The sequence below is a fragment of the Panthera leo genome, chromosome E1 (genome assembly GCF_018350215.1).
Source record: "Panthera leo isolate Ple1 chromosome E1, P.leo_Ple1_pat1.1, whole genome shotgun sequence".
NCBI lineage: Eukaryota > Metazoa > Chordata > Mammalia > Carnivora > Felidae > Panthera > Panthera leo.
Genome location: NC_056692.1, coordinates 37,912,064 through 37,939,349, shown reverse-complemented (window position 1 = coordinate 37,939,349; position 27,286 = coordinate 37,912,064). Strand labels below are relative to the sequence as shown.

The 27,286-nt window shown below is 36.5% G+C and overlaps 1 protein-coding gene across 4 annotated transcripts in view; it reads left to right on the top strand.

The window, feature by feature from the left end:
* FBXO47 (F-box protein 47) overlaps positions 1-27,286 on the top strand; it is a 43,640-nt gene extending 16,354 nt beyond the window's left edge. Inside the window, exons 1-11 of one of the 4 annotated variants that reach the window (XM_042915631.1) lie at positions 4,827-5,003; positions 7,873-8,082; positions 8,437-8,607; positions 11,501-11,577; positions 13,110-13,187; positions 15,817-15,925; positions 20,955-21,131; positions 22,079-22,225; positions 22,892-23,034; positions 25,822-25,981; positions 26,635-27,286. In XM_042915631.1, the coding sequence (XP_042771565.1) occupies positions 7,899-8,082; positions 8,437-8,607; positions 11,501-11,577; positions 13,110-13,187; positions 15,817-15,925; positions 20,955-21,131; positions 22,079-22,225; positions 22,892-23,034; positions 25,822-25,981; positions 26,635-26,747 (1,359 nt within the window). In that variant the 5' untranslated portion in view covers positions 4,827-5,003; positions 7,873-7,898 and the 3' untranslated portion in view covers positions 26,748-27,286. Of the gene's footprint in view, positions 1-4,826; positions 5,004-6,591; positions 6,747-7,872; positions 8,083-8,436; positions 8,608-11,500; positions 11,578-13,109; positions 13,188-15,816; positions 15,926-20,954; positions 21,132-22,078; positions 22,226-22,891; positions 23,035-25,821; positions 25,982-26,634 lie in introns of those variants that run through there. The other 3 variants (XM_042915632.1, XM_042915633.1, XM_042915630.1) reach the window with 3 other exon arrangements.

Below are 27,286 nucleotides of genomic sequence, written 5' to 3'. Positions count from 1 at the left end.
TAATTTTAAGTGATACACTTTTTTTTTTTTTTAACTTTACTGTTAAGTAATCTCTAGTTGCACGCTCTACTGACTGAGCCAGCCAGGCACCCCTTAAATGATCTACTCTTAAAAGTAGAAGTTAACTTTAAAAAGTTTATCCTAAGATGAATATACAAAGTGCTCCCTGCAGCATTCAGTAGCAAAAAATTGAAAACAATTTAGTGACTCTAATTAAACAAATTTATACGATATATATCTTTATAGTGAAATACTATGTAACTAGTAAGAAGAATATAGATTTATATTTTTGACCAGGAAAGATCCCATCAGGAAGGAAATGTACTGAAGTGTTATCAGTAGTAATCATCAAGTAGAAAGATGAGGTTGATTTTGGAGTGGGGGATGGGGTGGGGGAAGAGGTGGAACTTGTGTACATTTTTACATTTTTTTGCAGTGATCATTGATTTCTTGTAGGAATTTTGAGTTATTATTTCGTTTAGAGAGAGGGAGCGCAAGCAGGGTAGAGGGGCAGAGGGAGTGAGAATCTTTAGCATGGTCCACGCTCAGCATGGAGCCGGACACGGGGCTCGATCCCATGACCTTGGGATTGTGACCGGGGCCGAAATCAAGAGTTGGACACTAAACTGACTGAGCCACCCAGGCGCCCTGAATTCATATTTTTAAGAAGAAAACCTGTGTATTGCTTCAGCTTAAAATATCTGTGGAATTTCCTTCCCTAAAGTTTTTACAGAATGTTACAGATAACCAGCTTTTTTGGAATAATTTAGGCCAGCTCTCTCTCCTCTTACTCTGAAAGTCAGGAATGAAGATAGAATTTTATCACACGGCATCCCATAAAGGGAATGGGAGTGCCTGGGTGGCTCACTCTGTTGAGCGTCCAACTTCGGCTCAGGTCATGATCTCAAGGTTGGTGGACTTGAGCCTCACATCAGGCTGTGTGCTATCAACACAGACCCTGCTTCAGATCCTCTGTCCCCTTTTCTCTCTGCCCATCCCCCGCTCATGCTCTCTCTCAAAAATGAAAGAAAAAAAAACATTAAAAACTGTAAAGGGAATGATATTCAAGACTTTCATGACATACAATAACGGTTAGGTGCTCATTTTCTTAAATAAAAATAATTGCAATAGATCTCCCTGCCCACACGTGGCATATCTGGGAGTCAATGTATATTTGGATCCTTGCAAAATTCTGTGTATCGAGTAAAACAACACCAGCATCACCTAGGTTTGGGTGGGTGTATGTGTGTGTATGGGGATGTAGCAGGAGCACAGAGAGAAATACCACGGGAAGTAACTCATCTCTAAGTTGAGACCATTGTTAATGCTTTCAAAGAGCTCAAAGAATAACAGGATAACTTAGACCAATACATAATTAATTACGATTCAAGGCAGAATGAAGTGCCCATAGAACAGTATCAGAATGAAGAAGGTTCAAAAGAGGAAAAACATTTCTCATTATAGGGATTTTTAAAGGTTTAAGACTCTTAGAGGAAACAGCCTGTGAAATGGGCTAAGTCAGTATATGTTGAACTCGACTATGGATTTTGTTAAAATGCAGATTCTGATTCAGTAGGCTGGATGCAGGGTCTGAGATTCTGCATTTCTAACAAACTCCCAGGTCATGCATACTGTTGGTCCTGGGACTCCTCTTCCAGAAGCAATGGTCTAAAGTCTATCTTAGGATGTCCAAAGATAGAGCTGGAAGAGAGAGATTTCCAAGCAGAGAAATCAGCATGAATGACACTACCAGGGTGACAGCAATGGGGTCGGTGGTGGGGAGTTTGGGAAGTTTTCTGGAGACATAAAATTCAGCCACATTGAGGCAGGTCTTGAAGGCTAGCTTGAGAAGCTTGGACTGAATTAGAGGCAATAAGGATCCATTGAAGGCTTTGGGGCAAGGGAATGATATAATCAGTAATTAAATACTCATATATATCCCAGTGAATAAAACAAGCTTAATAAATCTATAAATATTTGAAGTTAGTTAATTTGGAGTCCATGAGCAAACATGCATTCATGTTCCCCTGCTCTTTATGAATACAAAATTAAGTGCAGGACCTTGGAAGGAGTCTATGCAAGTAGGAAGTCCTGAAGTTTAAATTTCACTTGGCTCATGGTGGATCCATTTCTATATCTGTTGTTCTTCCATATGTGAAGGAAGAGGTATAAGGCATCTCAAAGAGTTTACAGTGTCATTTAGGAGGGAAAGCATACCTATTGAAGAAACAAGCTTCATGCAAGGAGGAAGATTTTTTTAAAGTTTGTTTCTTTATAAATAATTTCTACACCCAACATGGGGCTGAAACTCACAACACCTGAGATCAAAAGTTGCATGCTACCGACTGAGCCAGCGAGACACCCAGGGAAATCATTTTTGATGGACGTTTCAACACAAAAAATCTGCTAAAGGAGACACTTCCCCCATCCATTCTTCCCTCCCCCCTCATCCCCACAGGAGTAGCAGGTTTGTCTTCTTGGGAAGGAACAGAATACATGCTAGTCCAGGTCAGGTGCTTGTGACCTTGAGCCATGGAAGGCAGAAACTATACTTCCCTTGCAGTTAACATGGGGCTTGGCAGAAAAGTAGGCATGGATCAAATGTAACAAATGAACGAACAAGTTGAGGGAAATAGATTATAGAGGACACTGAAGAAATGGCAGAGATTTGAGTTTGATGTGGCTGGCAAGGCAAAGTCACTGTACATTCTTGAGATGGGAAATGACAAACGGACCCAAAGTTCTTCGACCTCAACTGGATTGCCAATCCAATGGACACTGGTAGTACTCATCTAACAGACACCCTGCAGCACTCAGCACTACTGACCGCTCCTCACTCTTGAAGCACTCTATTTCAAGCCTCCAGGACTCCATTCTCTCTCCTGGTTTTCTTCAGCTAACTCTACTGGATGCTCCTTCTCAAATTCCTCTAAGAACTTGTCCTACTTTCCCCAATCTCTGAATGTCCATCAACGTGTATCTCCAACCCAGAGTTTTTCTTCCAACCTCCAGATTTGCAAATTCAACTACTTTCTTGATATCTCGATTTGGATGTCTCCTAGACACATCAAATTTACCATCTGCAAAATTAAACTCTTAATTTTCTGCTTGGAACGCTCCTCCTCACTTGCAGATCTCAGCAACTGGGATTAACATCCACCCACTCATTAAACACCAGAGGCCTGGGAATCATTCTGTATTGTCTTCCTTTCTCTCCCACCAATTTCTAATCCGTCAGCAAATTCAGTTACTTCTACCCCCAAAATATATCTCTAACCTATCTCTCCAGGCCACCCCTCTAGTCAGGCATCAACATCCCAACAGATCTCCTCTCTTCTGCTTCTACCAGCCTCATTCATTTTCCACAGAAAAGCCAGAGCAATTTTTCAATGATGTAAAGCAGATTATATCACTTTCTGCTTAAAACTCCTCCGTGACTTCCCATGACACTTTGAATAAAAGGTAAACTGCTATCACTCAGGATCTTTGTATCCATTAGACACTACTGGCCAACTGCCTAAGGGCTGAGATCTTCATGGACCTATAAAAACTGTTTGGGGGGTTGGGGGGGGTGGTTAGCGGGGAAGAACTAACTCCAAAAAACTACAGTCAAAATTAATAAATGTTCGTGACTTCATAATATAACAATATGCCAACTAATGCTAAATATAAAGTCAATCTTTATGTAGTCATTTATGTATTTTATTTCAATGAAGGATGTGGGCTATAAGAGGAGTAGGTCCCCTACAGGGCTTCTAAAATAAGCTTCTTTTAAGGCCTTCATATAAGGTTCTACACACCCCCATCTGTGCTTACCTCTCCATGGTCTCCATGATGCTACTCTCCTATTTGCTCACTAAACTCAGCCAGGCAGCATGACAAATTCCTACAATGTACCAAAATCTTTCTTGCTTTTCCCTTTGCCCCCCATCCCTTTGCCTGACTGGCTCCCTCTCCTCCACTAGTTCTCAAAGTATAACCTCCTCAAAGGGACCTTCCTGACCAATCCATCTAAAGTAGGCAGCACCCCCCCCCCCCCCCATACCACCTTGCCTTATTTCCTCCATAACACTGTTTATGTGATCTTTCCCATTAAACTAGTAAGTTCCAGTAAGGCAGGAAAACGTATGTGTCTTGCTCTCTGTTGTATCCCTACGGCCTACTCCAGTAACTGGCCCAGAGCAGGCTTTAATAAATAGCTATTGAATGAATGAATAAATGAATGTAAACTTCATTTTCAAGGGAAGAGGGGCAAGCTAGTAAGATCTGTCTTGGACTCCATCTTGGGAGGCTGGAGGCACAAATCCTCCTTTGATTCTAGGCACCCAGATAGATTTAAAAAGGAATGTTTGGAGGTTTCTTCCAACAGAAGTTTTGATCAAAGCTCTTGTAACTTACCCTACTGGGGTGGGGGCAATGGGAACAAAAATGGGCTCAGAACTAGGCTGAAGGGAAAGGAAGTGGTTTGGAGGAGATGCGTGGCGGGCCAGGTTGGGGCTCTTCGTTTGCACCCTCCCCTCCCCCAGATTCTAACGGCTCCACCCCTTCCTGTCTTCAGCTTGGAGCAAAGGGTGCCTTTGGCCTCCTTTCGGGCTCCGTGGACTACATCCTCGTCAATTATTCATGGCGTGGGAGGGCACTATGCCTGCCGGGGCTTTTACTATTCATGAGGAGGCGGAGTCTCCTTCCCGCGGGAGCTCCTGAGAGGGTTCTAAAATATTCATGAGGGAGGAGGGGCTTCTTGCTATTCGTGAGGGGGCGGGGCTTCCTTCCCGCTGGGGCTCCTGGGAGGATTCTAAAATATTCTTGAGGCGACAGGGGCGGCTGGGAGGCGGGAACGCAACTCCGGAGCCGACCGGAGCTGAACCCGCCGTCTACCCGGCGGGAAAATCTTGAGGAGATACTTTCTTTTTTAAACATTAAGAAATTTGAGGATGGTGGGGCAGACCAACTAAATCCCATTTGCCTGTGATTCCTTAGCCGGAAAACTGTCAAAATCTGTGGTAAAAAGAGATTTTTTTCCCCCCAGTACTTACTTGGGATGGTTTCATCTTCTCGTGGACTGAAGGGGGTAAAAAATGCATCGCCATGTGGTTTGACTCTTCTGTCGGCCAGTTTCTCCCTTATGGCCTCCCTGGTTTACCTCTCTGAGGTGTTTGGAGCCAATGCCCCTGCAGATGTGGCGGGTCTCTTCTAGGGTTTGTTAGGTTAAAACAAAACAGAAATCGCGGCGAATTGCTGTGGGACGGTTTTCTCCGAAAGCGGGGGGGAAAATTCAGCCAAGAAGGCGCTCAAAGCCTCTCGCAGTCCAAAACGAGCGGGCTGGAACAGAGGCGTCGAAACATTTTATTACTATTATTTCGGGCAGTGATTCTCATTCTCTTGAGGGATACGGGGGGTGGGGTTGGGGGGGGGGAAACCGGAAGTAGTTTGGATTACACCTTTAGGATTTTCTGGAAAGCCCGCTTCCCCGCCCTCCCCCTGCCCCAGAAGCCTCCAGGTCTGAGTGAGGAGAAGCAAGGAATTGTAAGGGGAGACTTCGGTTTTGAAAGAATGGGCCCACTGCGTTTTAATCCTCAGAGGTTTAAGTACACACGCTCGGTGGTTGACGCAGAGTCAACCACTGGGTCTCAGGTGTTCGGCGAGGCCCTGAAGAGCCCGCAGGCCCCACCCAAGTCCCACTTGACACGTTCCTCAGGGGCAGGACAAGCCCTAGGCCAGGTTTAGAATTTTAGAAATCGCATACTGTGAAAAGTGAAAAACAGCCTCGCGGATTAAATAAATGAAGATTCTTCCATTTGGTGGATTTGCATGCAGCCTTTAAAATATCTATACTTGTAGAAGTATCTGTTGGTATGGAAGGAAATTAGTTTCACTTACAATTGCAACTGAAAAAAAAACCCAGATTACAAAATAATATGAACGATGATCCCTGTTTTGTTAGGAACATACATATATATATAATATATATATATATGTATGTATATATATAATATATATGTGTGTATATATATGTATATATATTATATATGTGTATATGTAATATATATGTGTGTATATATATGTATATATATTATATATATGTATTATATATTTGTGTATATTGTATGTGTATATGTATTATATATGTATATATTATATATGTGTATATATAACACATGCATAATATATAATGTATGTGTTATATGTGATACATATGTTATTAAATATATAATTCTGGGGTGATATGAATTCTAGTTTATAAGTGAATTTAATGGTCTTTTTGTTTTGCTGTATTTTGTAAACTTTTGACAATACAGTATGTTACTTCTGTAATTTTAACGAGTATTTTGAAATCTCTTCTAATTTAAATGCTCGTGGAATGCTAAAGCAAGGTGCTATGGTATGTTTTTAAAGGAGGGCCTCAGTATGCTTTTCACTAAGAACTACACTTATTGGCCATGTTTTCAAATGTAACTGATTTTAAGTTGCTATAAGTAACCTCTTAGAGGAATACGTAACAATGTGATTTTAGCAATTTTGTGACAAAAGGAGGAAATGCATTTGGTCAGATGTATTTGTAACTCTGATGAAATGTCTCAGTCGTTACTTCGGAGACAGAGAGCCTTAGATTGGAGTTGTAGTTATGCATCTGTACATATACCTGTGTGTGTATATACAAAAGACTGTGTTTTCTGAATGGGAGCAGTAGTGACACAAAGTCACTGCATGTTATGAATATTTTTTTTTTAAATAATGTTCTCGGTGTAAGTAAATTATAGAAGAAATGCTCATTTTTGAAATCAAGTTGTATAGGCCCTTCCTAAACCTTATAAGTAATTAATATTAACCAAAAGTGGAATTAAGAGGAAAATCATTGCTCATTTATTTTTTCTAGTCTTATTAATTTTACAAGACTTTAATTTTACTGCTTATTTGTGTTAAACAGTACCTAATTGGTAATAGTAATGCAATCTTCTTAATCTGTTAGAGCTGGTAACTTTTAAAAGCTCTAAACTTAGACTTTCTTTTTTTTTTTTTAAGTTTATTTATTTTCAGAGAGAGAGAGCGAGTGGGGGGAGAGGTAGGGAGGGGGGGGAGAGAGACAGAATCCCAAGCAGGCCCCACACTGTTAGCGTAGAGCCCAATGCAGGGCTTGAACTCACGAAGTGAGAGATTATAACCTGAGCTGAAACCAAGACTTCGTTGGACATTTAACCAACTAAGCCCCAGGTGCCCCTAAAATTTCTATTTCTTCTCTCTTTATTTTTACTATTTCCAACAAAAGAAAATGTTAGTACTCAGTTTTAAAAACATTGAAAGACTTTACTACAAAATTTTAAAGCTACATTGATATTTTGATTCTTTTTAGAATGTAAAGATTGTGAAAGCAACATACTAACGGACAGATATTGAATGTTTTGAATTTGTTATATTGGTTTTTTGTGTCAGATCTTTTACTTTTTCAAATTTTTGCATATTTCTTTTCTTAGACTATATCTTACCCAAATACGTGTTTCTTATTCTACTAAAATTCTTTATCTAGAATATTTGGCTAAGGGGGAAAAGATTTTTAAACATTTCATATCATGTGAAATGAATAAATAGACTCCACCGGGGGGAACTCCATAAATTGGATATTATATTAAAACATTTGTAAATAGAGGGGCGCCTGGCTGACTCACTTGGTAGAGCATGTAACTCTTGATCTCGTGGTCATGAGTTCAAGCCCCACAATGGGAGTAGAGATCACTTAAGGAAAAAAAAAAAAAGATTTGTAAATAGACAGACAGCTATTGCCCATCAAAGTGTCAAATTCATTTTAAAAGAACAGCTCTTCATTGCTATAATCTCCTTTCTTCTTTGTCTCTTATATTTTATTTTTCTAACCAGGATCAATTCATGAGATAAGAAAGAGGATGGCATCTAGAATAAATACCAGTTTCACTTTGATTCCCAACCAGAAATACAGACGTAGTAATCGTCGATCCAACAGCTATTTTTCCGATACCCTTGGCTCAGAATCTCAGCCCTTATCAACGCTTGGAAATTTTAAAGCCTTGCCATTGGAAATATTCCAAATAATCTTAAGATATTTGTCAGGTGAGGTCTGGGGACTATGAGTAGGTTATATAGACACTTGAATATTTTTTCCCAAGAACTAGTTTATCATCTTAGGCCCTGCTAGAATATTAATGGTATTTACATTATGTTTATTTTCTAAATTTTCATCATTGTTAGGCAAGGGGTACAATGAAGAAAGTACGACACTCAAACTCTTTAAAGCATGCCTCTAAGTATAATAACATGGTAACTTGACGGTTACATCCCTAAATATTTCCAATTCATTGAGCGGTAGATTTCAAACAATTTAAAGATTATAAGTTAAGATTGTATAATAGTGCTATCCTTATAATTAAGCCATTTATATGTATGTATATATATTTCTTTTGGTAGTGAAGGATATCAGCATGCTAAGCATGGTGTCCAAAACAGTCAGCCAGCACATTATTAATTATATCTCAACCTCATCAGGAAGCAAAAGACTTTTACTACAGGATTTTCATAACCTTGAGCTGCCTAGCAAGAGACAAGACTCTGCCATACTGGAACATTACAGATCTCTAGGTAATTTATGTAATGAGAATTGTAACAAGTAAAGAACTACACTTAATTAAGGGGATTTTATTAAACAATTCTGTAAGGCCTGTGGGAAATGGGGTATTTCTTAAGATGTGCCTATTGCTATGATGCTTTTACCCTTCAGTGTGAGGACTTTCCCATAATAGTCTCTTATACTTATCTTTGAAGATGAGAGAATGCACTTTAATGTAAAGTATCAGTCCTTGTGATTTCATGTCCATACAATGTCACCTTTGTGACTTATCAGTCACTGATAAGTGATAAGTAAACTGATAAGGTGGCTTATCAGTTTAGGAAACTGATGTATTTTCTATGCTTTACTTCCTGTGTATCTAATGAGTTTTATCTCGAAACCTCTTTTCTCTTTTAACCATAATCTATAGTCCTTAAAACAGAAATGTTGTGGAAGATCACTTATTCTCTTATCAGAAACAATGTGTTTTTTAAGGTACTCTACACATTTACTAATAAATCATTATGCTATAATAAATTAACCTTATCAAAGGAAATTATAATTTCTTCCCTTGATTTATAGTTGTTTATGTCTTTCATCCCATTCATCGATTTTATTCTCCCTCAGAGTGCTGAAATAAAATTCTAATTTTGACTTGACTAGTGACACCAGTTTAATTATGAAACTACCTTGTAATTAACCAAAGTATGGCAATAAAACCAAAAATTAATGAGATACCTGGGTGGCTCAATTGGTTAAGTGTCCCACTTTGGCTCAGGTCATGATCTCATAGTTTGTGAGTTCGAGCCCCATGTCAGGCTCTGTGCTGACAGCTCAGAGCCTGGAGCCTGCTTTGGATTCTGTGTCTCCCTCTCTCTCTGTTCCTCTCCCATTCACACTCTGTCTCTCTTTCTTTTTCTAAAAAGTAAACATTAAAAAAATAAAAAAAAATTAAGATGATGTTTCAGGTTTTAAATTAAGGTATAATAGTTCAGTGATTATTATCTTTTAGTAGCCCAAGGATGCCTAGCTTTAAGATTATACACCTGTGTAAATACATAAAAGTGTATTTGATAAGTGTATTTAATAAGATTAAATGAAAGGTATGTAATCTGATTGCAGTGTTACTGGTTTCGGTATTTATGATTAGACTTAGTAAAGCCTGTAACAGAATATAACAATGGCTTTTTGCTACTTGTCATTGTAAATATCCTTTTCCAAACATCCTTAGTTACAGAACAAGTGGTGTGGTGAAAGAGCTTATTTTTTTGGTTTTGATCTGAAAGAATTTTTTTCTCCATGACCAAGACTTAGTCACTCAAATAAGCAAAACGGCCTTAAGATAATTATATGGATAATTCAGTGGAAAAATACAAATATGTATTGATCTTAATAGCCAGCTTTTAAAAACAGTTTTATTCACGTAATGATTTCAACCTTCCATTTAATTTTGGTGCAGACACCTGGCTTATGACTTATTCTTTAGGTAAATTTGATGTACCTACCATTTTCTCATGTTGCCATTCCTATCTGATCTGTTCTTGTTTTCAGACATCAAAATAACATTTTCAGAATTCTGTGCTCTGAAAATCATAAATTTTAATTTGCTTCTTCATACAAAACAGAGCAGATGGCCAGTGTGAAAAGAACATTACATCTGATTCTACTTTAGTGGGAAGAAATTTTAAAAGTTGGCCTCTAAAGGGTATAGCAGAGCACCTGTGTTAAAAAAAAAATAAATAAGCCAGCCAGTACTGGTTTTTATGGTAAATTGCAATCCTTAAAAATAGGAGTTTTACATTAGAAAAAGCAACCAACATACAATTATAGCTTACAATTCCCCAGCTATGCTATGCCATGGAACTGGATGCCAAAACATGAAAAGAAAAAGAACTCAGCTTAAAAACCAAGCACTGAAAATGTCTTTTTATGTACAAAAATAAGAAGGGTTTATATTTCAAACTCAATTCTGGTCATGTGTTATCCAAACATAGCAACTTCTAAAAATAAATTGGATTCCCATAGATTCTACAGAATTATATAAAGCAGTTATTATATGTGTTAAAAAGTAAATGCAGAGGAGATAAAAATGGAGAAATTCATGATATTCAGATATATATTTTCCTACCATGTATCTTATTTTTAGTGTAAGGACAACATTGCCCTTATAGGAATGTTAACAGTGTATTGCCATTTTAGGAAAACAGAACACATAAAGTTACAGAAAACAAATCATACACTGTCACTGTAGTTCAAGTTACATATCTCACTGGGAAATTGAAGAGGTTTTTTTTCTTTTTTAAAATATCTGAATACAAAATTCTATACATTCTTAACATATAAGCCCCATAAAAGGATATCTTTGAAGGAAGAAATGGATATTTCATCCAAACTGGATACTTTCTGTGAGGGAAAATAACTTCTAACCTCTGAAATTTTAAGTACTTAATGCTTTAAAAAATTTTTTATCTGGAGAAAGGAATACAAAATCCCTTTTTTCATTCTTTCCGTGTTTTACGTTAACGACTCTTAAAACATTTCCCTTCGTGAACATGATGTTAATTTCAAGAACTATTGGAATCTGTTCTTGAGAATAAAGATAATATAAAGTTCCACTAGTGTATCTTTGTGTCTGTTATTGTATCTTTTTAAGTCTAAATAGTTTCCGTATCTGTCTTATAATATCAATTTCATAATGTTTTGTAAGATTTTATGCCACTTAGTAGACATCAGAGTTACTTGGTAAATACCATATACTCTTGCTCCCAAACTTCCTCTTCAGAACCATGTCAGCTCACAGTCTACTGTGATATACCATACTTGACTTTCAGGAAATGTTATGCTGTGCTTTATAGGTACTCTTAAATTAATTGCATTGTTATCTTTTTTTTTTTTTTTTTTTCATGTGTCTCTTTACTTTCTCAGGTCTGCTGTTTAAAAGATGTACATTGCTGCTACCCACAAGGGAAAGACTAAAGTACATTCACAGGATACTGGCAGAAGTAAGATCACACTTCTTAATTAGTTCATAATCTTGGTTTCCAGTAAAGATATTTTAATGAATGTCTTACACTCATTTTAGATCCATCTTCAATTAGTAGAATTTCATAAGTTAGTACTAAAAACTGATTGATGATGATCTAATACCAAGTATCCAGAGATTATAAACCACCAAAATGCAGTAGTCTTTTATTTATCATATAACAATGTTTTAAATATTTGTTTGTTTGTTTGTTTGTTTGTTTGTTTGTTTCGAGAGGGAGAGAGAGAGAATGAGCAGGGGAGAGAGGCAGAGGGAGAGAGAGGTCCCAAGCAGGCTCTGTACTGTCAGCGCAAAGCCTGATGTGGGGCTCAGTCCCACGAGCCATGAGATCATGACCTGAGCCAAAATCAAGACTCAGATGCTTAATCAACTGAGCTACCCAGGCACCCCATAAAATAATATTTTTACATAACTAAGAACATCATTCAAGTTTGTTAAGCTTATCAGAGTATAAAAGTATTTTTACCCTACATGAGAATCCTGAGGATGTTTTAAAGTGGTGATTTACGTATTTTATTAAAATGAAATCATTTCTTACTGTTTAAGTTTTCAAAAAATAAGAAAGTGTTTTTAATATTAAAATAATAAAACTTTTATGATAATTTATGACTTGGAAATATGTATCAATGTGTTTAGGCATAATCTCTGTATAAGCTTTTGAATTTCACTATACAAACTCAAATATACATCCAATGCTGCGGTTCAGTTCTACACTCAATAGTATGCAAACTATTTCTGATGCATCAGCTTTTTTCATGTTGGCATTTGCATGAAGTTCAGATCTATATTATTGCAGCAGCTTCTCAGATGATCTTTCTGCCATCTATTTCTTCACTTCCTAGGACATTCTGTATGTTGAATCAAGATATTCTTCCTAAAGTATCCCTTTCATCAAGTTAATTTTCTTGCTTAAAAATCTTTTGGTGGTTACTCAATTTCAGCAAGATAAAGTCCAAAGCCCATATTTAGGGTTTTCCCTGACGATGCAACCTTACTTCTACTACATTGAGCCCAATTAAGCATGTCATATCTTTATTTCCATATAAACCTTTTTATCCTACCTCTATAAAATTTTGTCTTTATCATTTCCCTCACCTATCTTTTCCATTCATTATATTTGCATCTTACTCTAAGACAGTGCTTTTTTCACATCCTTCAGAAGCTGTTTTGATCAAATTTATCTTGTTTCTGCTTTCAAAATATCTGATACAGTGTATATTTGGTCATTTTAACATTTATATGTATTCTAACCTGAATTATCAAAATAATTTCATGTGCATGTATTTTATTCTAAATAAATTATGAACTTGAAGATGGACTCTGTTTATACTTCTTTTGAGATCCCACCTATATAACACAATGCTAATTAGTTATTTAGTGTTTTAATTATTTTCAATACTGAAAAATTCCTGCATATTTCCATTAAATTTGAATGTCCAATCATTGTACAGTTCCATTGAAAAAGAGGAATTAATAGTTGTTTCTTTACAGGTTTCCTGTTTTAAATTCAATGGCTGTGCAGCCCCTATCCAATGTTTAGGATTACCATGTTATGGCATGTTTTTGCAGGTACATTTTTAAAATTTATTTTTTATAGGTACATTTCATGAAAGAAGAAGAAAAGGAATGCTTTTCGAAATGTTAACAAGTAGAGCATGTAATCTAGCTTTCTGTAGGTTAATAAAAATAATCTAGAAGAGAACAAAATATAAAGATCTGAGGATGTGTTAATCTAATAGTGTGCCACCTCAGATTTTTTTCTTGAATTTCTCAATGGTAAGAACATTTAATATTTATTTGCTCCATACCAATATCCTTGACATTTCCAGCCAATTGTAAAGACTAGTAATCTTGTGGGGTGGAGTGTGCGTGCGTGTGTGTGTGTGTATGTGTGTGTAATGAAGTTTTAGTCTTGAGCTAATTATTTAAAATGTGATTTTAGGGGTGCCTGGGTGGCTCAGTCGGTTAAGTGTCAGACTTCGGTTCAGATGATCTCGCAGTTCATGAATTTGAGCCCTGCATCAGCTCTGTGCTGACAGCTCAGAGCCTGGAGCCTGCTTTGGATTCTGTGTTTTCTTCTCTCTCTGCCCCTCCCCCACTTGCACTCTGTCTCTCTCTCTCTCTCTCTCTCTCTCAAAAATAAATAAACATTTTTAAAAATGTGATTTTAGAAGTGAAAAAAATTGTAACTTTGGGAGATGACAGATGTGTTAATTATTGTAATTATTTTGCAATATATACATATATAAAATCACTACACGGTACACCTTTGACCTACACAATGTTAATGTCAATTATATCTCAATTAAGTTGATAAAAAAAAGAAATAAAACTACATGATTTTAAAAGTTTTTGACAGGGGCGCCTGGGTGGCTCAGTCGGTTAAGCGGCTGACTTCGGCTCAGGTCATGATCTCGCGGTCCGTGAGTTTGAGCCCCGCGTAGGGCTCTGTGCTGACAGCTCAGAGCCTGGAGCCTGTTTCAGATTCTGTGTCTCCCTCTCTCTGACCCTCCCCCGTTCATGCTCTGTCTCTCCCTGTCTCAAAAATAAATAAAACGTTAAAAAAATTTAAAAAAAAAATAAAAGTTTTTGACTAATCTTTTATTATAAACAAAGAAGATAACAATACTATTATTTAACGTTATTCAATATTAATGATATATTATTAATCTATTACATCGTTTTAAGTAGTTTAAATGTACAGTTTACCCTTGAACAACACAGGTTTGAACTGTCCAGGTCTACTTATAGACAGATGTTTTTCAATCAATCAGTATAGTACATAAATGTATTACCTCTTTCTTATTTTCTTTTTCTTTTGAGAGAGAGAGAGAGAGAGAGATCAGAGGAGGGGCAGAGAGAGAGGGAAACAGGATCTGAAGCAGGCCTTGCACTGTCAGCAGAGAGCCTGTGTGGGGCTCAAACTCATGAACCCTGAGATCGTGACCTGAGCCAAAGTTGGATGCTTAACCGACTGAGCCACCCAGGCACCCCTTTATGATTTTCTGAATAACGTTTTTTTTCTCACTTTATTGTAAAAATACAGTATACAATACATATAACATACAAAATATATGTCAATTGACTATGTTATTGGTAAGGCTTGTGATCAACAGTAGACTATTAGTAGTTAAGTTTTGGGAGAACCAAAATCTATATGTGGATTTTCGACTGTGAGGGGGTGTCAGTGCCCCAACCCCTGCCTTGTTCAAGGATCAGCTGTAATAACTTATTTAAAACTTAAACGACCTTACAATGTTTATAACAATCTTGCTCTATATCCCAGCCTCCCAGCCACCATCTGCCTGCCCAGATTCCAGGGGCCTAGTTCCTCTTACTATCCCTCTTTTAAGATAGACTTTTGCTTTGGGAGAGGGGGTGGGGATAGGTAATATAAACACATATATGCATATAAAATTCAAAAGGTACAAAATTGTATAAAGTGAAAAGTAAATCTCCCAACAAGGCCTGTCCCTTATCTACCAAGTTCCCTTCAACAGAAGTAACTGTTGTTAGCAGTTTCTTCTATGTCCTTCCAGAGAAAATGAGATTAATTTTTAAACTACTAAAATCCAGTTCAACTATTTTAAGAAAAATTTGTATGAGTAGTCAACCTTTTGAGAATCTAACTGTAGTGGTATACCGTTTGAATTTCCTTTTCATATATGTATAACTTTACATTATGGTTTGTTCAATGATAATTATTGAACTCTGTCCTAATAAAAATGTTTGCTTGTTCACATCAAAATGTCATTAATAAATATTCATAACTGTCATATTAAAATGAAATCATTATCACTTGTATGTAATATCATAAATGATAACTAGAGGAGATTAAAGGGATTCTGTTGAAGTCTAAAACTAAACTACATACAGTATGTTGTGAGTCAGATAGCTAATGCTGTGTTCTAGGGTTTTGGCTTTGTTATTTTACTCATACTGTCAGAGTTCAGGATTCAGTACCATTTGAAAGTTCTCTGAAAGGATACTCCCTTTACAACCAAAAAGAAACTGGGTTTTGGAGCATTTCTAGGATTTGTTTATATAAATTTTCTTATTAAATATTCCATAGTGGATAAAAATTGCACATCACCTCAATCATGTGATACAGCTATTATGTTCATAAGGCAGTAGTGACTTACATTTTGATTTGATGGTCTGAACATCTACAATATTTCCTTTATTTTATTATTCTCAGACCTTAACAGCAGGTTGGGATGAACTCGAGTGCCATCGTGTGTATAACTTCTTATGTGAGCTGACTGATCTCTCCCGGAAGATGCAGACCGTTGTCTGCAGCAAACCAGGTAAAAAAACTACAATTAATTAGTATTATTACAGATATTAAAATAGGGGGAAAAAAGGAGGGCACCTTGCCTGAGAGGCTCAGTCAGCCTAGCGTCCAACATCGGCTCAGGTCATGATCTCATGGATCATGAGTTCAATCTCATGGATCATGTGCTGACAGCTCAGAGCCTGGAGCCAGATTCAGATTCTGTGTCTCCCTGCCCCTCCATGCCCCTCCACCGACCTCCCCCCACCCACTCGTGCCCTGTCTCTCAAAAATGAATAAACGTTAAAATTTTTTTTTAAATAGGAAACAAAAAAGAGCAGAGTTCAAAAATGTATTTAAAAGTAAATCATGACAGGGGCACCTGGTTGGCTCAGTCAGTTAAGCCTCCAACTCTTGACTTCAGCTCAGGTCATGCTCTCAGGGTTCATGAGTTTGAGCCCCGTATCAGAGCAAAGCCTGACAGAGCAAAGCCTGTTTGGGATATTGTCTCCCTCTCTGCCCCTCCCCTACTTGCTCGCTATCTCTCTCTCCAAATAAATAAAAATAAACTTAAAAAAGTAAATCATGACATCCATATGTAGTAAAAGGACAAAGAAATGTAAGGGAATGATAAACACTGAATTAAACTGTGAAGCAAATATGGCATGTGATTAGAGAAAGAAGTACTCAGGGCTTAATTGTATTGATATTTTATTCCTTAGGTCTGGATGGAGGATACAAAGGTGTTTGTTATAGCATTACTTAAACCTTTGTGTATATATATGAAATATTTCATATTTTTAAAATTATGGAATCCTACAATCTAGCAATATCACTGGGAGACACTCCCACAGTGTGCATAAGGAGACATGTATAAGAATGAACATTCTTATACAGTATGGAACCATGAAAAACTGCAAACAATCTAAATGCCCATTGTCAGGTGAATGGATAAATAAAGTATTCATACAATGAAATCCATTAGTAGTTAAAATGTATTAATGAGTAGTTAAAATGTATGGATAAACCTTAAAATATAATTTGAGAAAAAGGTAACCAAAGGATATTTTCAATATAATACTATTTATATACAAATTAAAAACATGTAAAATAATTCTATATATTCTTTATGGTAACATACATGTACTAAAAAGTGTAAGAACAGGAGTGCCTGGTGGCTCAGTCAGTTAGGCCTCTGACTTTGGCTCAGGTCTTGATCTCACGGTTTGTGGGTTCAAGCCCCGTGTCAGGCTCTGTGCTAACAGCTCAGAGCCTGGATCCTGCTTCAGATTCTGTGTCTCCTTCTCTCTGTGCTCCTCCCCCATTCGCACTCTATCTCTGTCTCTCTCCCCCTCAAAAATAAATAAACGTTAAAAAAAAATTTTTTTTTTTAAGTATAAGAACAGGGGCGCCTGGGTGGCTCAGTCAGTTAAGCATCCAACTTCAGCTTAGTTCATGATCTCACAGTTCGTGAGTTCGAGCCCGGCATCGGGCTCTGTGCTAACAGCTCAGAGCCTGGAGCCTGCTTCAGATTCTGTGTCTGCCTCTCTCTCTGCCTCTCCCCTGCTTTCATTCTGTCTCTCTATCAAAAATAAATAAACGTTTAAAAAATGTAAAAAAAGAAAAGTATAAGAACATAGTTGGGAAATGTGATAATTAAGTTTGAGTGCCCACGTGGCTAGGCCACAGTACCCAGATATTTGGTCAAACATTATTCTAGACATTTCTCTGAAATTATTTCTTAGATGAAATTAACATTTAAGCAGTAGACTTTGAATAAACAGATTACCCTCATCAATCACTTGAAGGCCTTAGTAGAAAAAGACTGACCTTCCCAAGCAAGATAAAATTCTGCCAGCAGACTGCCTTTGGACTTGAACTGCAACTATTCTCTGTTCTCTAGTCTGCCAGCATATCCTGCCGATTTTGGATTGCCAAACCTCAACAATCTCATGAGCCAGTTTCTCAGAATAAATTCTTCTCTGTGTATATATACACACCCTGTTTGTTTTATTTTTCCGGAGAATGTTGACTAGGTATGAGAGGGTCAAAACCCAAATTCAAGATGGTGATCACCTCTGAGGATAAAGGGCAAGGGGATTGGGAGTGATATACAAGGAGCTGTAACTGTACCTATAATGTTTTATTTATTTTAAAAATCTGAAGCAAATATAGCAAAAAGTAAAGCTTTAACAAAGCTACGTGATTGGTACACAGTATTTTTGTAGTATCTCTGCTTTTTCTGACAGTTTGAGATATTTCATTATGACACAAATTATGGATCAAAAAAGCAGATTAGAAGCCCAATGAAACAATAACAAAATTAATTTATCATGTCCCTTCCTTGATCAAAAACTTTCACTGGCTCCCTAATGTCTTCAAAATAAAGTCCAAACTTTTTATACTGGCCTTTACATTCTAATCCCACCCCACTTTTGCAAACTTATTGCCCACTATTCTCTGTATTTGTTTGACATAGAGTAGGCTTCTCACTCTACTCACTGTGTCTCACACATCTCTTAAACATTTCCACTTCATATCTTTTATTCATTCTCTATTTTTTTTTTTCTGAAATACCATCTCTCCTCCTTTTTTTAAATGTTTTTATTTCTGAGACAGAGAGACAGAGCATGAGTGGAGGAGGGGCAGAGAGAGAGGGAGACACAGGATCTGAAGCAGACTCCAGGCTCTGAGCTGTCAGCACAGAGCCCAACGTGGGGCTCGAACCCATGGACTGTGAGATCATGACCTGAGCTGAAGTCAGACGCTCAGCCAACTGAGCCACCCAGGCGCCCCTCTCCTCATTTTTTAAGACCCAACTTACCTGACTTTCCTCTGTAAAGCCTTTCCTGATCCCCAGGCCTTCAGTGATCTCTGACACCTACACATCTATATTACATGGCTTAACACATTAGGAAGTACATACTTCATACAGCCTTAGATCGTTGGTAGACTTTCCACTTATACTTGTCTTATCTATAAGTAAATAGATCATAAATTGTATAAAAATGTAAAATGGTGCCACCACTATGGAAGACAAGCTTGACCATTCCTCAAAAAGCTAAACGTAGATTTATCATATGACCAAGCAATTCCACTCCTAGGTATTGAAAGCTGGGACTTGGAAAGATACATGTATGCCAATGTTCACCACAGCATTATTCACAATATCCAAAAAGTGGGAACAACCCAAGTGTTGAACAGATGAATGGATAAACAAAATGTGGTATATTCATACAATGGAATATTTTTCAGCCATAAGAGGAAATGAAGTCTTGATCCATGCTAAAATGGATGAACTTAGAAAGCATGCTAAGTGCAATAAGTCAGACACAAAAGGACAGATTTTGTGATTCCACTTAAATGAGGTACCTTAAACAGGCAAATTCATAAAAACAGAAAGCAGATTAGAGGTTATTAGGAACTGGGGGCAGAGGGAAATTGGAGCTATTGCTTAAATGGTTATAGAGTTTGTTTGAGGTGATAAAGAGTTCTGGAAATAAACAGTTATGATGGTGGAACAATATTGTGAATGTAATTGAGGCCATTGTATTATACACTTTAAAATGGTTAAGATGGCAAACACTATGTTATATATATTTATATACATATAAATAAATATATATATTTACCACAATTTTTAAAAATTAATAACATAATAGATTTTTAAAGTTTATTTAAGTAACCTCTACACTCAACATAGGTTACAAACCCATGACCCCAAGATCAAGAGTCTCATGCTCTTCCGACTAGCCAGGCACCCCAATAATATGATAGATTATAAACTATTGAATTATATACTTTAAATGGGTGAATTATATGGTATGTAAATTATATATATTTCAATAAGTCTGTTTAAAAAACAAACAGAAGATTCCACTTCATACCCACCAGAATGGCTAGAATCAAAAAGTCAAATAATAACAAATGTTGGCGAGAATGTGGAAAAATTGGAACCTCATACATTGCTGTTTGGGATGTAACATGGTACAGCCATTTTGGAAAAAGCAGTCTGGCAGTTCCTCAAATGATTAAACGTAGCGTTTCTAGATGACCCAGAAATTCCACTCCTAGGTATTTCCCAAGAGAAATGAAAACATATGTCCACACAGAAACTGGTACACAAATGTTATAATAGCCGAAAGGTAGAAACAACCCAAATGTCCATCAATGGGTGAATGGATAAACAAAATGAGGTATATCTATGCAATGGAATATTATTTGGCAAAAAAAAAAAAAAAAAAAAAAAATGAAGGAAGTACTGATAGATGCCATAACATGGATGAACCTTAAACACATGCCAGGTGTTGTAGTTATGAACACTTAAAGTTACTTGCTTTATATATTGCTGTAATAAAAATGTGCTTTTAAAAAAAAAACATGCTAAGTGAAAGAAGCCAGTTACAAAGACCACATACTATATGATTTCATTCATATGAAAGTCCAGAAAGAGGAAGGCTTTAGAGACAGAGGGTTGATTATTGTTGCTTAAGGCTAGGGGTGGTAAATAATGGGGGGAGGGGGGTGATAGCTAAAAGAACAGGATTTCTTTTTGAGGTGATGAAAGATTCTAAAATTGGCTTGGTGCTGGCTGTACATATCTGTGAATATACTAAAAGCCACTCAATTGTATGGTGTGTAAAGTATATCTCAATAAAATTGTTTAAAAAATAGTCCCTTGGGGCACCTGGGTGGCTCATTCTGTTAGGCGTCCAACTTCAGCTCAGGTCATGATCTCACGGTCGATGAGTTCGAGCCCCGCGTCGGGCTCTGTGCCGACAGCTCGGAGCCTGGAGCCTGCTTCGGATTCTGTGTCTCCCTCTCTCTCTGCCCCTCCCGTGCTCATGCTCTGTCTCTTTCTGTCTCAAAAATAAATAAAAACATTAAAAATTTTTTTTAATAAATAAATAAATAATAGTCCCTTGATAATCTAAAATTTTTACAGAGGAAAATGAAATAGCACTTTCAGTACAAAGCATGTTACAAATGTCTATCACTGACCTGTCCAATATGCACATCAGCCTTTCTAGGAAGAATGGTTTACAATTCTTTTGTCTTCATAGGAAGTGCTCGAAAACTAGAGTTAAGGATCAGACTGTTCTGTAGGAGCGTCCTGCTTGATCACTGGATACATCAAAGTGATTCTGCTTTTTGGTTGACGCGTATATTAAAACCATGGCCAATGGTGAATCAGGCAAGATTATTATATATCATCTTTGGACCAATATCTCCTCAAGATGGTGAGCATCCATTTTTCAGGAATGTATGTTACAAAACTGGTTAATTACTTTTACTTTAGGAAGCATATCTTTTTGTACCTGCTCAGTTTCATCATTCCTATTGACTATACTGTGTTTCATGATTTCATAGATGTACACTACATTGGCTTATGCATAACTTAAGACTGCAGGCCATTACCAAATATATTCCAATCATCTTTTGTATACCTAAAAATCACTACTTTTTATTTCTAAACATTACCTTAACTCAAGATTATGTTTGCTGCTGGAGGGGACTCATAATGCCTGTAAAGCACAGTAGTCATTGAAATTGATGTTTTGGGTGCATAATATGATTATTTGAAATTTTGCCTTTCTAGTTAAGTTTTGCTTAGGTTAACGTTAATATTAGCGTGCAGTTCTTTGTCTCACATTGTCTCTGTCAGGAAGTAACTAGTTTAAAGTACACTGAATAGGAACAGGAAGCCAATCTGGGATAAAATTTTGTTCTGTGTAATTCACAAAGCAAATTGGTCATAGATAAATAATCAAAAACTGACTGGATTACTGTGTTTTGGTATAAATGTTTGAAAGATACTCAGATACAGCATGCTCTCCTTTCAGAAGGACATCAATAGATTTGACATGATTTTACTAAGATTACATCATTTACTACAATTTCTGTTACAGGAATAGCATTATCTTTGAACTAGAAGCACTATTCTGCTTGGCGAAACTACCTTTACTTCATTTAGCTATTGTTCCTATGCTTCATCACGTCATCCAGAGACATTCAAACTTAGACTGTTATCAAAATTGACTTTCATTATGAAAGTTAAAATGAAAGTAGCATATATAAGCAATGGGATTCCATTATGCAATCCAATTTCCTTTCTAAACAATCCATGAAGTCTTTATCATAAATCCAACTATTCTGTCATAGCCTAGTTTTTGTTTCAATTATCTAGGACAGGTGGTTTGGCAGAAAATGATAGAAGAACCTACAGATGAATCCAGTCTGAAAGGTTTGGCTGATGCCATTAAATTACTATATGACACAGGCACGAAAGAATGGACAGCAGATGATGTTATCAGTCTTGTAGATGAACTATCAGGTAAAAATACATATTTACCACATAGAATAATAGAAATGTATTCTCAGAATATGGTTATAAAATTGTAAGGATAATTCTGTGGGTAATAAATGAATTACCTATTCGAGATCACTAAATGTTCTAAAATATTTAAAGAGTTTGACATTATGTTTGAAGAGAACGCATATCATCAATGTACTTTCCTCCACTTGCCAATACATATATATTTATTACCATTACTGTTTGAAAGTTTCACGAATTTAATTATAGCTCAATCATTCCCATTTTGTAAATTCTCACAAACACCCTCCTAGGCCATGTAAGAAGAAAGCCCTCTCCTATTGGCAAGGAAAAGGAAAACAATTTTTCCCATTCTTGCAGAATTCTTCGGATTCTAAAGTTTATAAGATTTCTTTCCTTACACAGAATTAGACTATCATGCCTTTTGATCTATATGTAGGAGAAATGCTTTGACCATATTACTAGAACATTTGTAAAAGTCACCATAACTTGGCAATAATCTCTGTCTCTAGTTGAGTGCTATACAACTAAAGCATTTTTTCTGAGCTTTTCCCTTGCACTAGTTGTATTTCCAACAAGGTGATATAATATTGCATGTTCTTAATGGTGTTTACTAGAGCTATTATATAATTTTTCACTAAATAACTGTTCTCCCTCTAATAAAAGTGGTTCCCCGTGAATGGCTTCTAGAGAATAATGCACGTCTCCTAATCCTAAGTGGGAACAACATCTGTTTCACTTTCATGGCTAGTAAAGCTGTGAATGGACGGGCCATTGAATTGGCAAAGCTGATAGTCTTTTTGGCTTTGGTAAGTAAACAAGTTTTTCTCTAGCAAGTTAACATTACAGTTTACTTACTAGGGAGCTGGCCTGAAGGAACTGAAATATGTTCAAAACATTTTGAAAGAATAAGTATTTAAGCATATATTTTTATGATACTTAAAAAAATTTTAATATAGTAATATAATATCATATTTGGAAACATTCCTTATAGTCACCTCTCCCCACTTCATGTCTATATTGTTATTATACAACTCTGCCAAATTATATTCTTTTTTTAAAGTCCCATTTTCAAAAAGCGCTTTTTATTTCTTTTTTTAAATTTTTACTGTTATTTATTTACTTTTGAGAGAGAGAGAGAGAGAGAGAGAGAGCGAGCATGATCAGGGGAGGGGCAGAGAGAAAGAGAGATACAGAATCCAAAGCAGGCTCCAGGCTCTGAGCTGTCAGCACAGAGCCCGATGCAGGGATTGAACTCGTGAACCGCGAGATCATGACCTGAGCTGAAGCTAGTCGCTCAACCGCCCGAGCCACTCAGGCACCCCTAAAAAAGCACTTTTTATGATTTGCTTCAAAATAATCAGTGGGCAGCAGGGAGAGGATGTAAAAGTAAATGATAGTAGAGAGGAGACAAGATTGGTGATTGTTGAAGCGAGGGAATGTATATTGGGGGTTCATTATACTATTATTTACACTTTGTATAGTTAAAATGTTTTTCAAAATAAAACATTAAAAAATATATTTAATATGCATTCATTTAACACAAAATTGAGTGTTTTACTATGGGCCATACACTGTGTAATATTCTAAGACTGTGGAAATTGGGGAGCCTGGGTGGCTTAGTCAGTTGGGCATCTGAGCCTTGGTTTCAGCTCAGGTCATGATCCTGTGGTTCCTGGGATCAAAACCTGTGTCAGGCTCCACGCTGGGATTTTCTCTCTCTTCTCTCTCTGCCCCTCCCCTGCTTGTGTGTGCTCTCTCTGTCTCTGTCTTTATCTCTCTCTCTGGAAATAAATAAACATTAAAAAAAATACCTATTAAAAACTATGGAGATTAACAGAACAAATCTCTGACAAAAAGCGGCTTAAGGTCTTTTAAGAGGTATCAGTTTATTTATTTATAAATAAATTCAGTGTGATAAGTACAAAAATAATGTACAAATAGAAACAGAGGTAACAGAGAGGAGCCAATATTGGGTGAATATAGAGCACAGGCAAGGCTTCCCCAATCCCAGTAGAAATATGTTTTTAAAAATGAATAGAAGTTTGCCAGAAGATTGAAGGGGGGGCGTTGCAAATTATTCAATCATGTACCTGCACGTATTACATAAAAATCTCATTGATTTAGCTACCATCACAGATGCCACCCCACCAGTGCTTCAAAAGCAGCAAGAATAGTCTTCCAGTTGACTATTATGAGGAGTAATTGAATGTAATCCATTTCTTATGAAATGGAGACCAGGATCTTTACCAACTCAACTGCTTAAAACATGAATGAAACCTCTGTGGCTCTTCTTAAAATGTGAAACTGTGAAGAAAGCTATAAATTAACTGAATTCGCAATGCAAATATTTATTTTAATAATTAAGCAGATTCCCTCAAAAGGAGAAAGAAATGGAACTGCCTGGCTATATTCAAAGGACTGTAAGCAGTTCAGTATTACTATTTCTGGAGTAAAATGTTCAGAGGAAGAGGAGGTGAGGTTAGATAGGAAGGGAGAGGCTAGGTAAGGAAGGGCTTTGTCAACCATCCTGTGGAGGTTGAACACATCCTCTAATAAGGAGCTGCTGAAAAGTTTTAGGAAGGTGAGTGACATGATCAGCTTTAAGTCTTTGGAAGTTTACTTTGGCAGCACTGTAGCAAGTGGAATGAAGAGGGAGTCACTAAGGATGACTTCCCTGCAAAACCTCTGATAAACATCTTAATTCTGATCCTTAATTTTCTCTAAATGGCGTCAGATTTGTCTTCTCTTTGTCTTCATTTGCTAATAGTGGTCATAAGCCATTGCATGTGTGGGGTAAGTCATCTCCCAGAATTGATCGCAAGCTCTTTGACATCCAGGACTATGTTGCTTATTAATTTCATAGTGCCTGGAACAGTGCCTATTACACAGTGCACAGTCCACAAATCTTTCCTGTCAGATTTACATTATAACTAAATGTTACACTACTATATGGTTTATTTTCATGTTGTGTGTTATTTGACTATGTGATTTAAGTTGGCCATTTAGAATGTTAGTAAATAAACCTTTGTCCTTTCAGCTACTCTTAACTATTAACATGTAATCTTTACTTTAAATGTTTTATCTTTTAAATAATAGAGAGGTAAATACTCCCTACAACTCTTATGGTAGAGAGTTGATAATACCATAGTTCTCTTGCCTATTAAAATTTCCTGTTTGTCACCCTTATTGGATTCCCGGAAAATAGAAGCCCTGTCTTAATGGCTTAACCGTTGTGTCTCCAGCTCTTAGCATCTGCTCAGTAAATATTTGCTGATTGAATGAATGAGCATAAGTCTTATTTTTGATATGCTTAATAATTATTTGCAATGTTAGTTCTTACATTAATAAATAATACCCTATGATAATCTTGAGCAAAACTTTTATTTACCTCACACTTTTTTCCCACTAAAATTGTACCATTTGAAAGCAAAGGAGAATTAAATGTAAGAGCATTTCTCACTTATAAACTCAATATGATGTTATGTGGAATAAAATCATGTGAAGTCATAAACCATTATTATTAGTACCATTTTAAAATTCTACAGTTTCCTTTACATGAAGATTTACCATAATTCTTTTTATATCTAAATCAGGTGTGTGAGAAAGAACTATACTGCATGGATTGGGCGGTTAAAATGATGCAAAAAGTCTGTAAAGTCTTTAGCACTCCGGTGGAAAGAAATAACTTCCTGCAGAGTGTGGCAAGTGCATTTGCTTGTGTTATAATGGAAATGCTGCAGTCAATTATGTCTGGTGAGTGTACATGTAGATGGTACACAGGTGTGAATAAAATGCATTCTAATCTCCACTTGAAACAGATAATTCTGTGTAGACTTTTACTTCTAAACTAAGAATAGAAGGAGCAGACATTTTTGGTTTGTTTTTCCATGAGATATATTTAGTCCCTGGTTTTGCTACTTTTTAACTCTGGTATGGATTTTAATGGAAAACATCAGGTTGAAGAGTCTGCTCCAGAAGGAACTCGTTTCAATTTTGCACAGTAAAATGTTAACTTGCCAACTATCATAATCATCATAATAATATCCCATATTTTTTAGTTTCAACACATATTATTGTATAGTTTAATTAGCTAGTCAATATGATAATCAACCCTATTTTGCAGTTGAGAAAACTAAGTCTTAGCGAAATTACTTGACTTGCCCAAAGTCATATAGTTAGAGGCAGTAAAGCATGAACCAGCACCCTTTTCTTCTACTTCTTAGTCAGTACTCATATATAACTCCCTGATTTCAGTGGTTAGTGTATGACTTAGTAAAGATAACTAACTAGTCTTCTGTTACATATTATTAGGGAAAATTGGAACATCTTGTTCTGAATAAATCATATATTTAAAAATTTAACTGTGATTTTCTTTTCCCTGCTGTCCATTCCTGTGTGGCATACAGGAGACCGTGATGAAGATGACAGAAGCTTTTTGAATCTGTTCCATCTTGTGCATGCTCAGGCTAACTTCCATAAGGAGGTCTTGTATTTGACCATGAATACTCTTTCTACCTAACTACTCAAAAGCCTTGCATTTAGAGAATACCTCACTGAACTAACAATTAGAAGAGTGCTACTTTTCCACACTCAGAGAACAGCATCCACGGGACTTTTTATCACCTAAGTAACCTAAGAACTCAAAAACCATAGAATTTTAGAGGCAACTACTTACACCATTATTAATATAAAAATTACAGACAACCCCAAGAATGTATTGAGATTTCTCTGGAAAACAAGCTGTGCCTCCAATTTTGATAAACCTAACACCCAACTAAATAGAGCATTAGTATCCAAGAATCTGGGGCCAACCTGTATGTGTGGATGTTTGAAGCAAGGGAAAATTCTGTTTTATAGGTAGAGATGACTCAGATTCACTAAATGGCTTGTATCTGTTCACTTTGCTTAGACTGTGTAGACATAACCTAAAATGTTTTGTGAAGATTTGTAATATGATATTTTGGAATGTATAGATATAAATCACATTTTTTACTACCTTTTGGCATATGATTACAAAGAACATATATTTTGTTCATGTTTTGCATGAGCTAACAGATC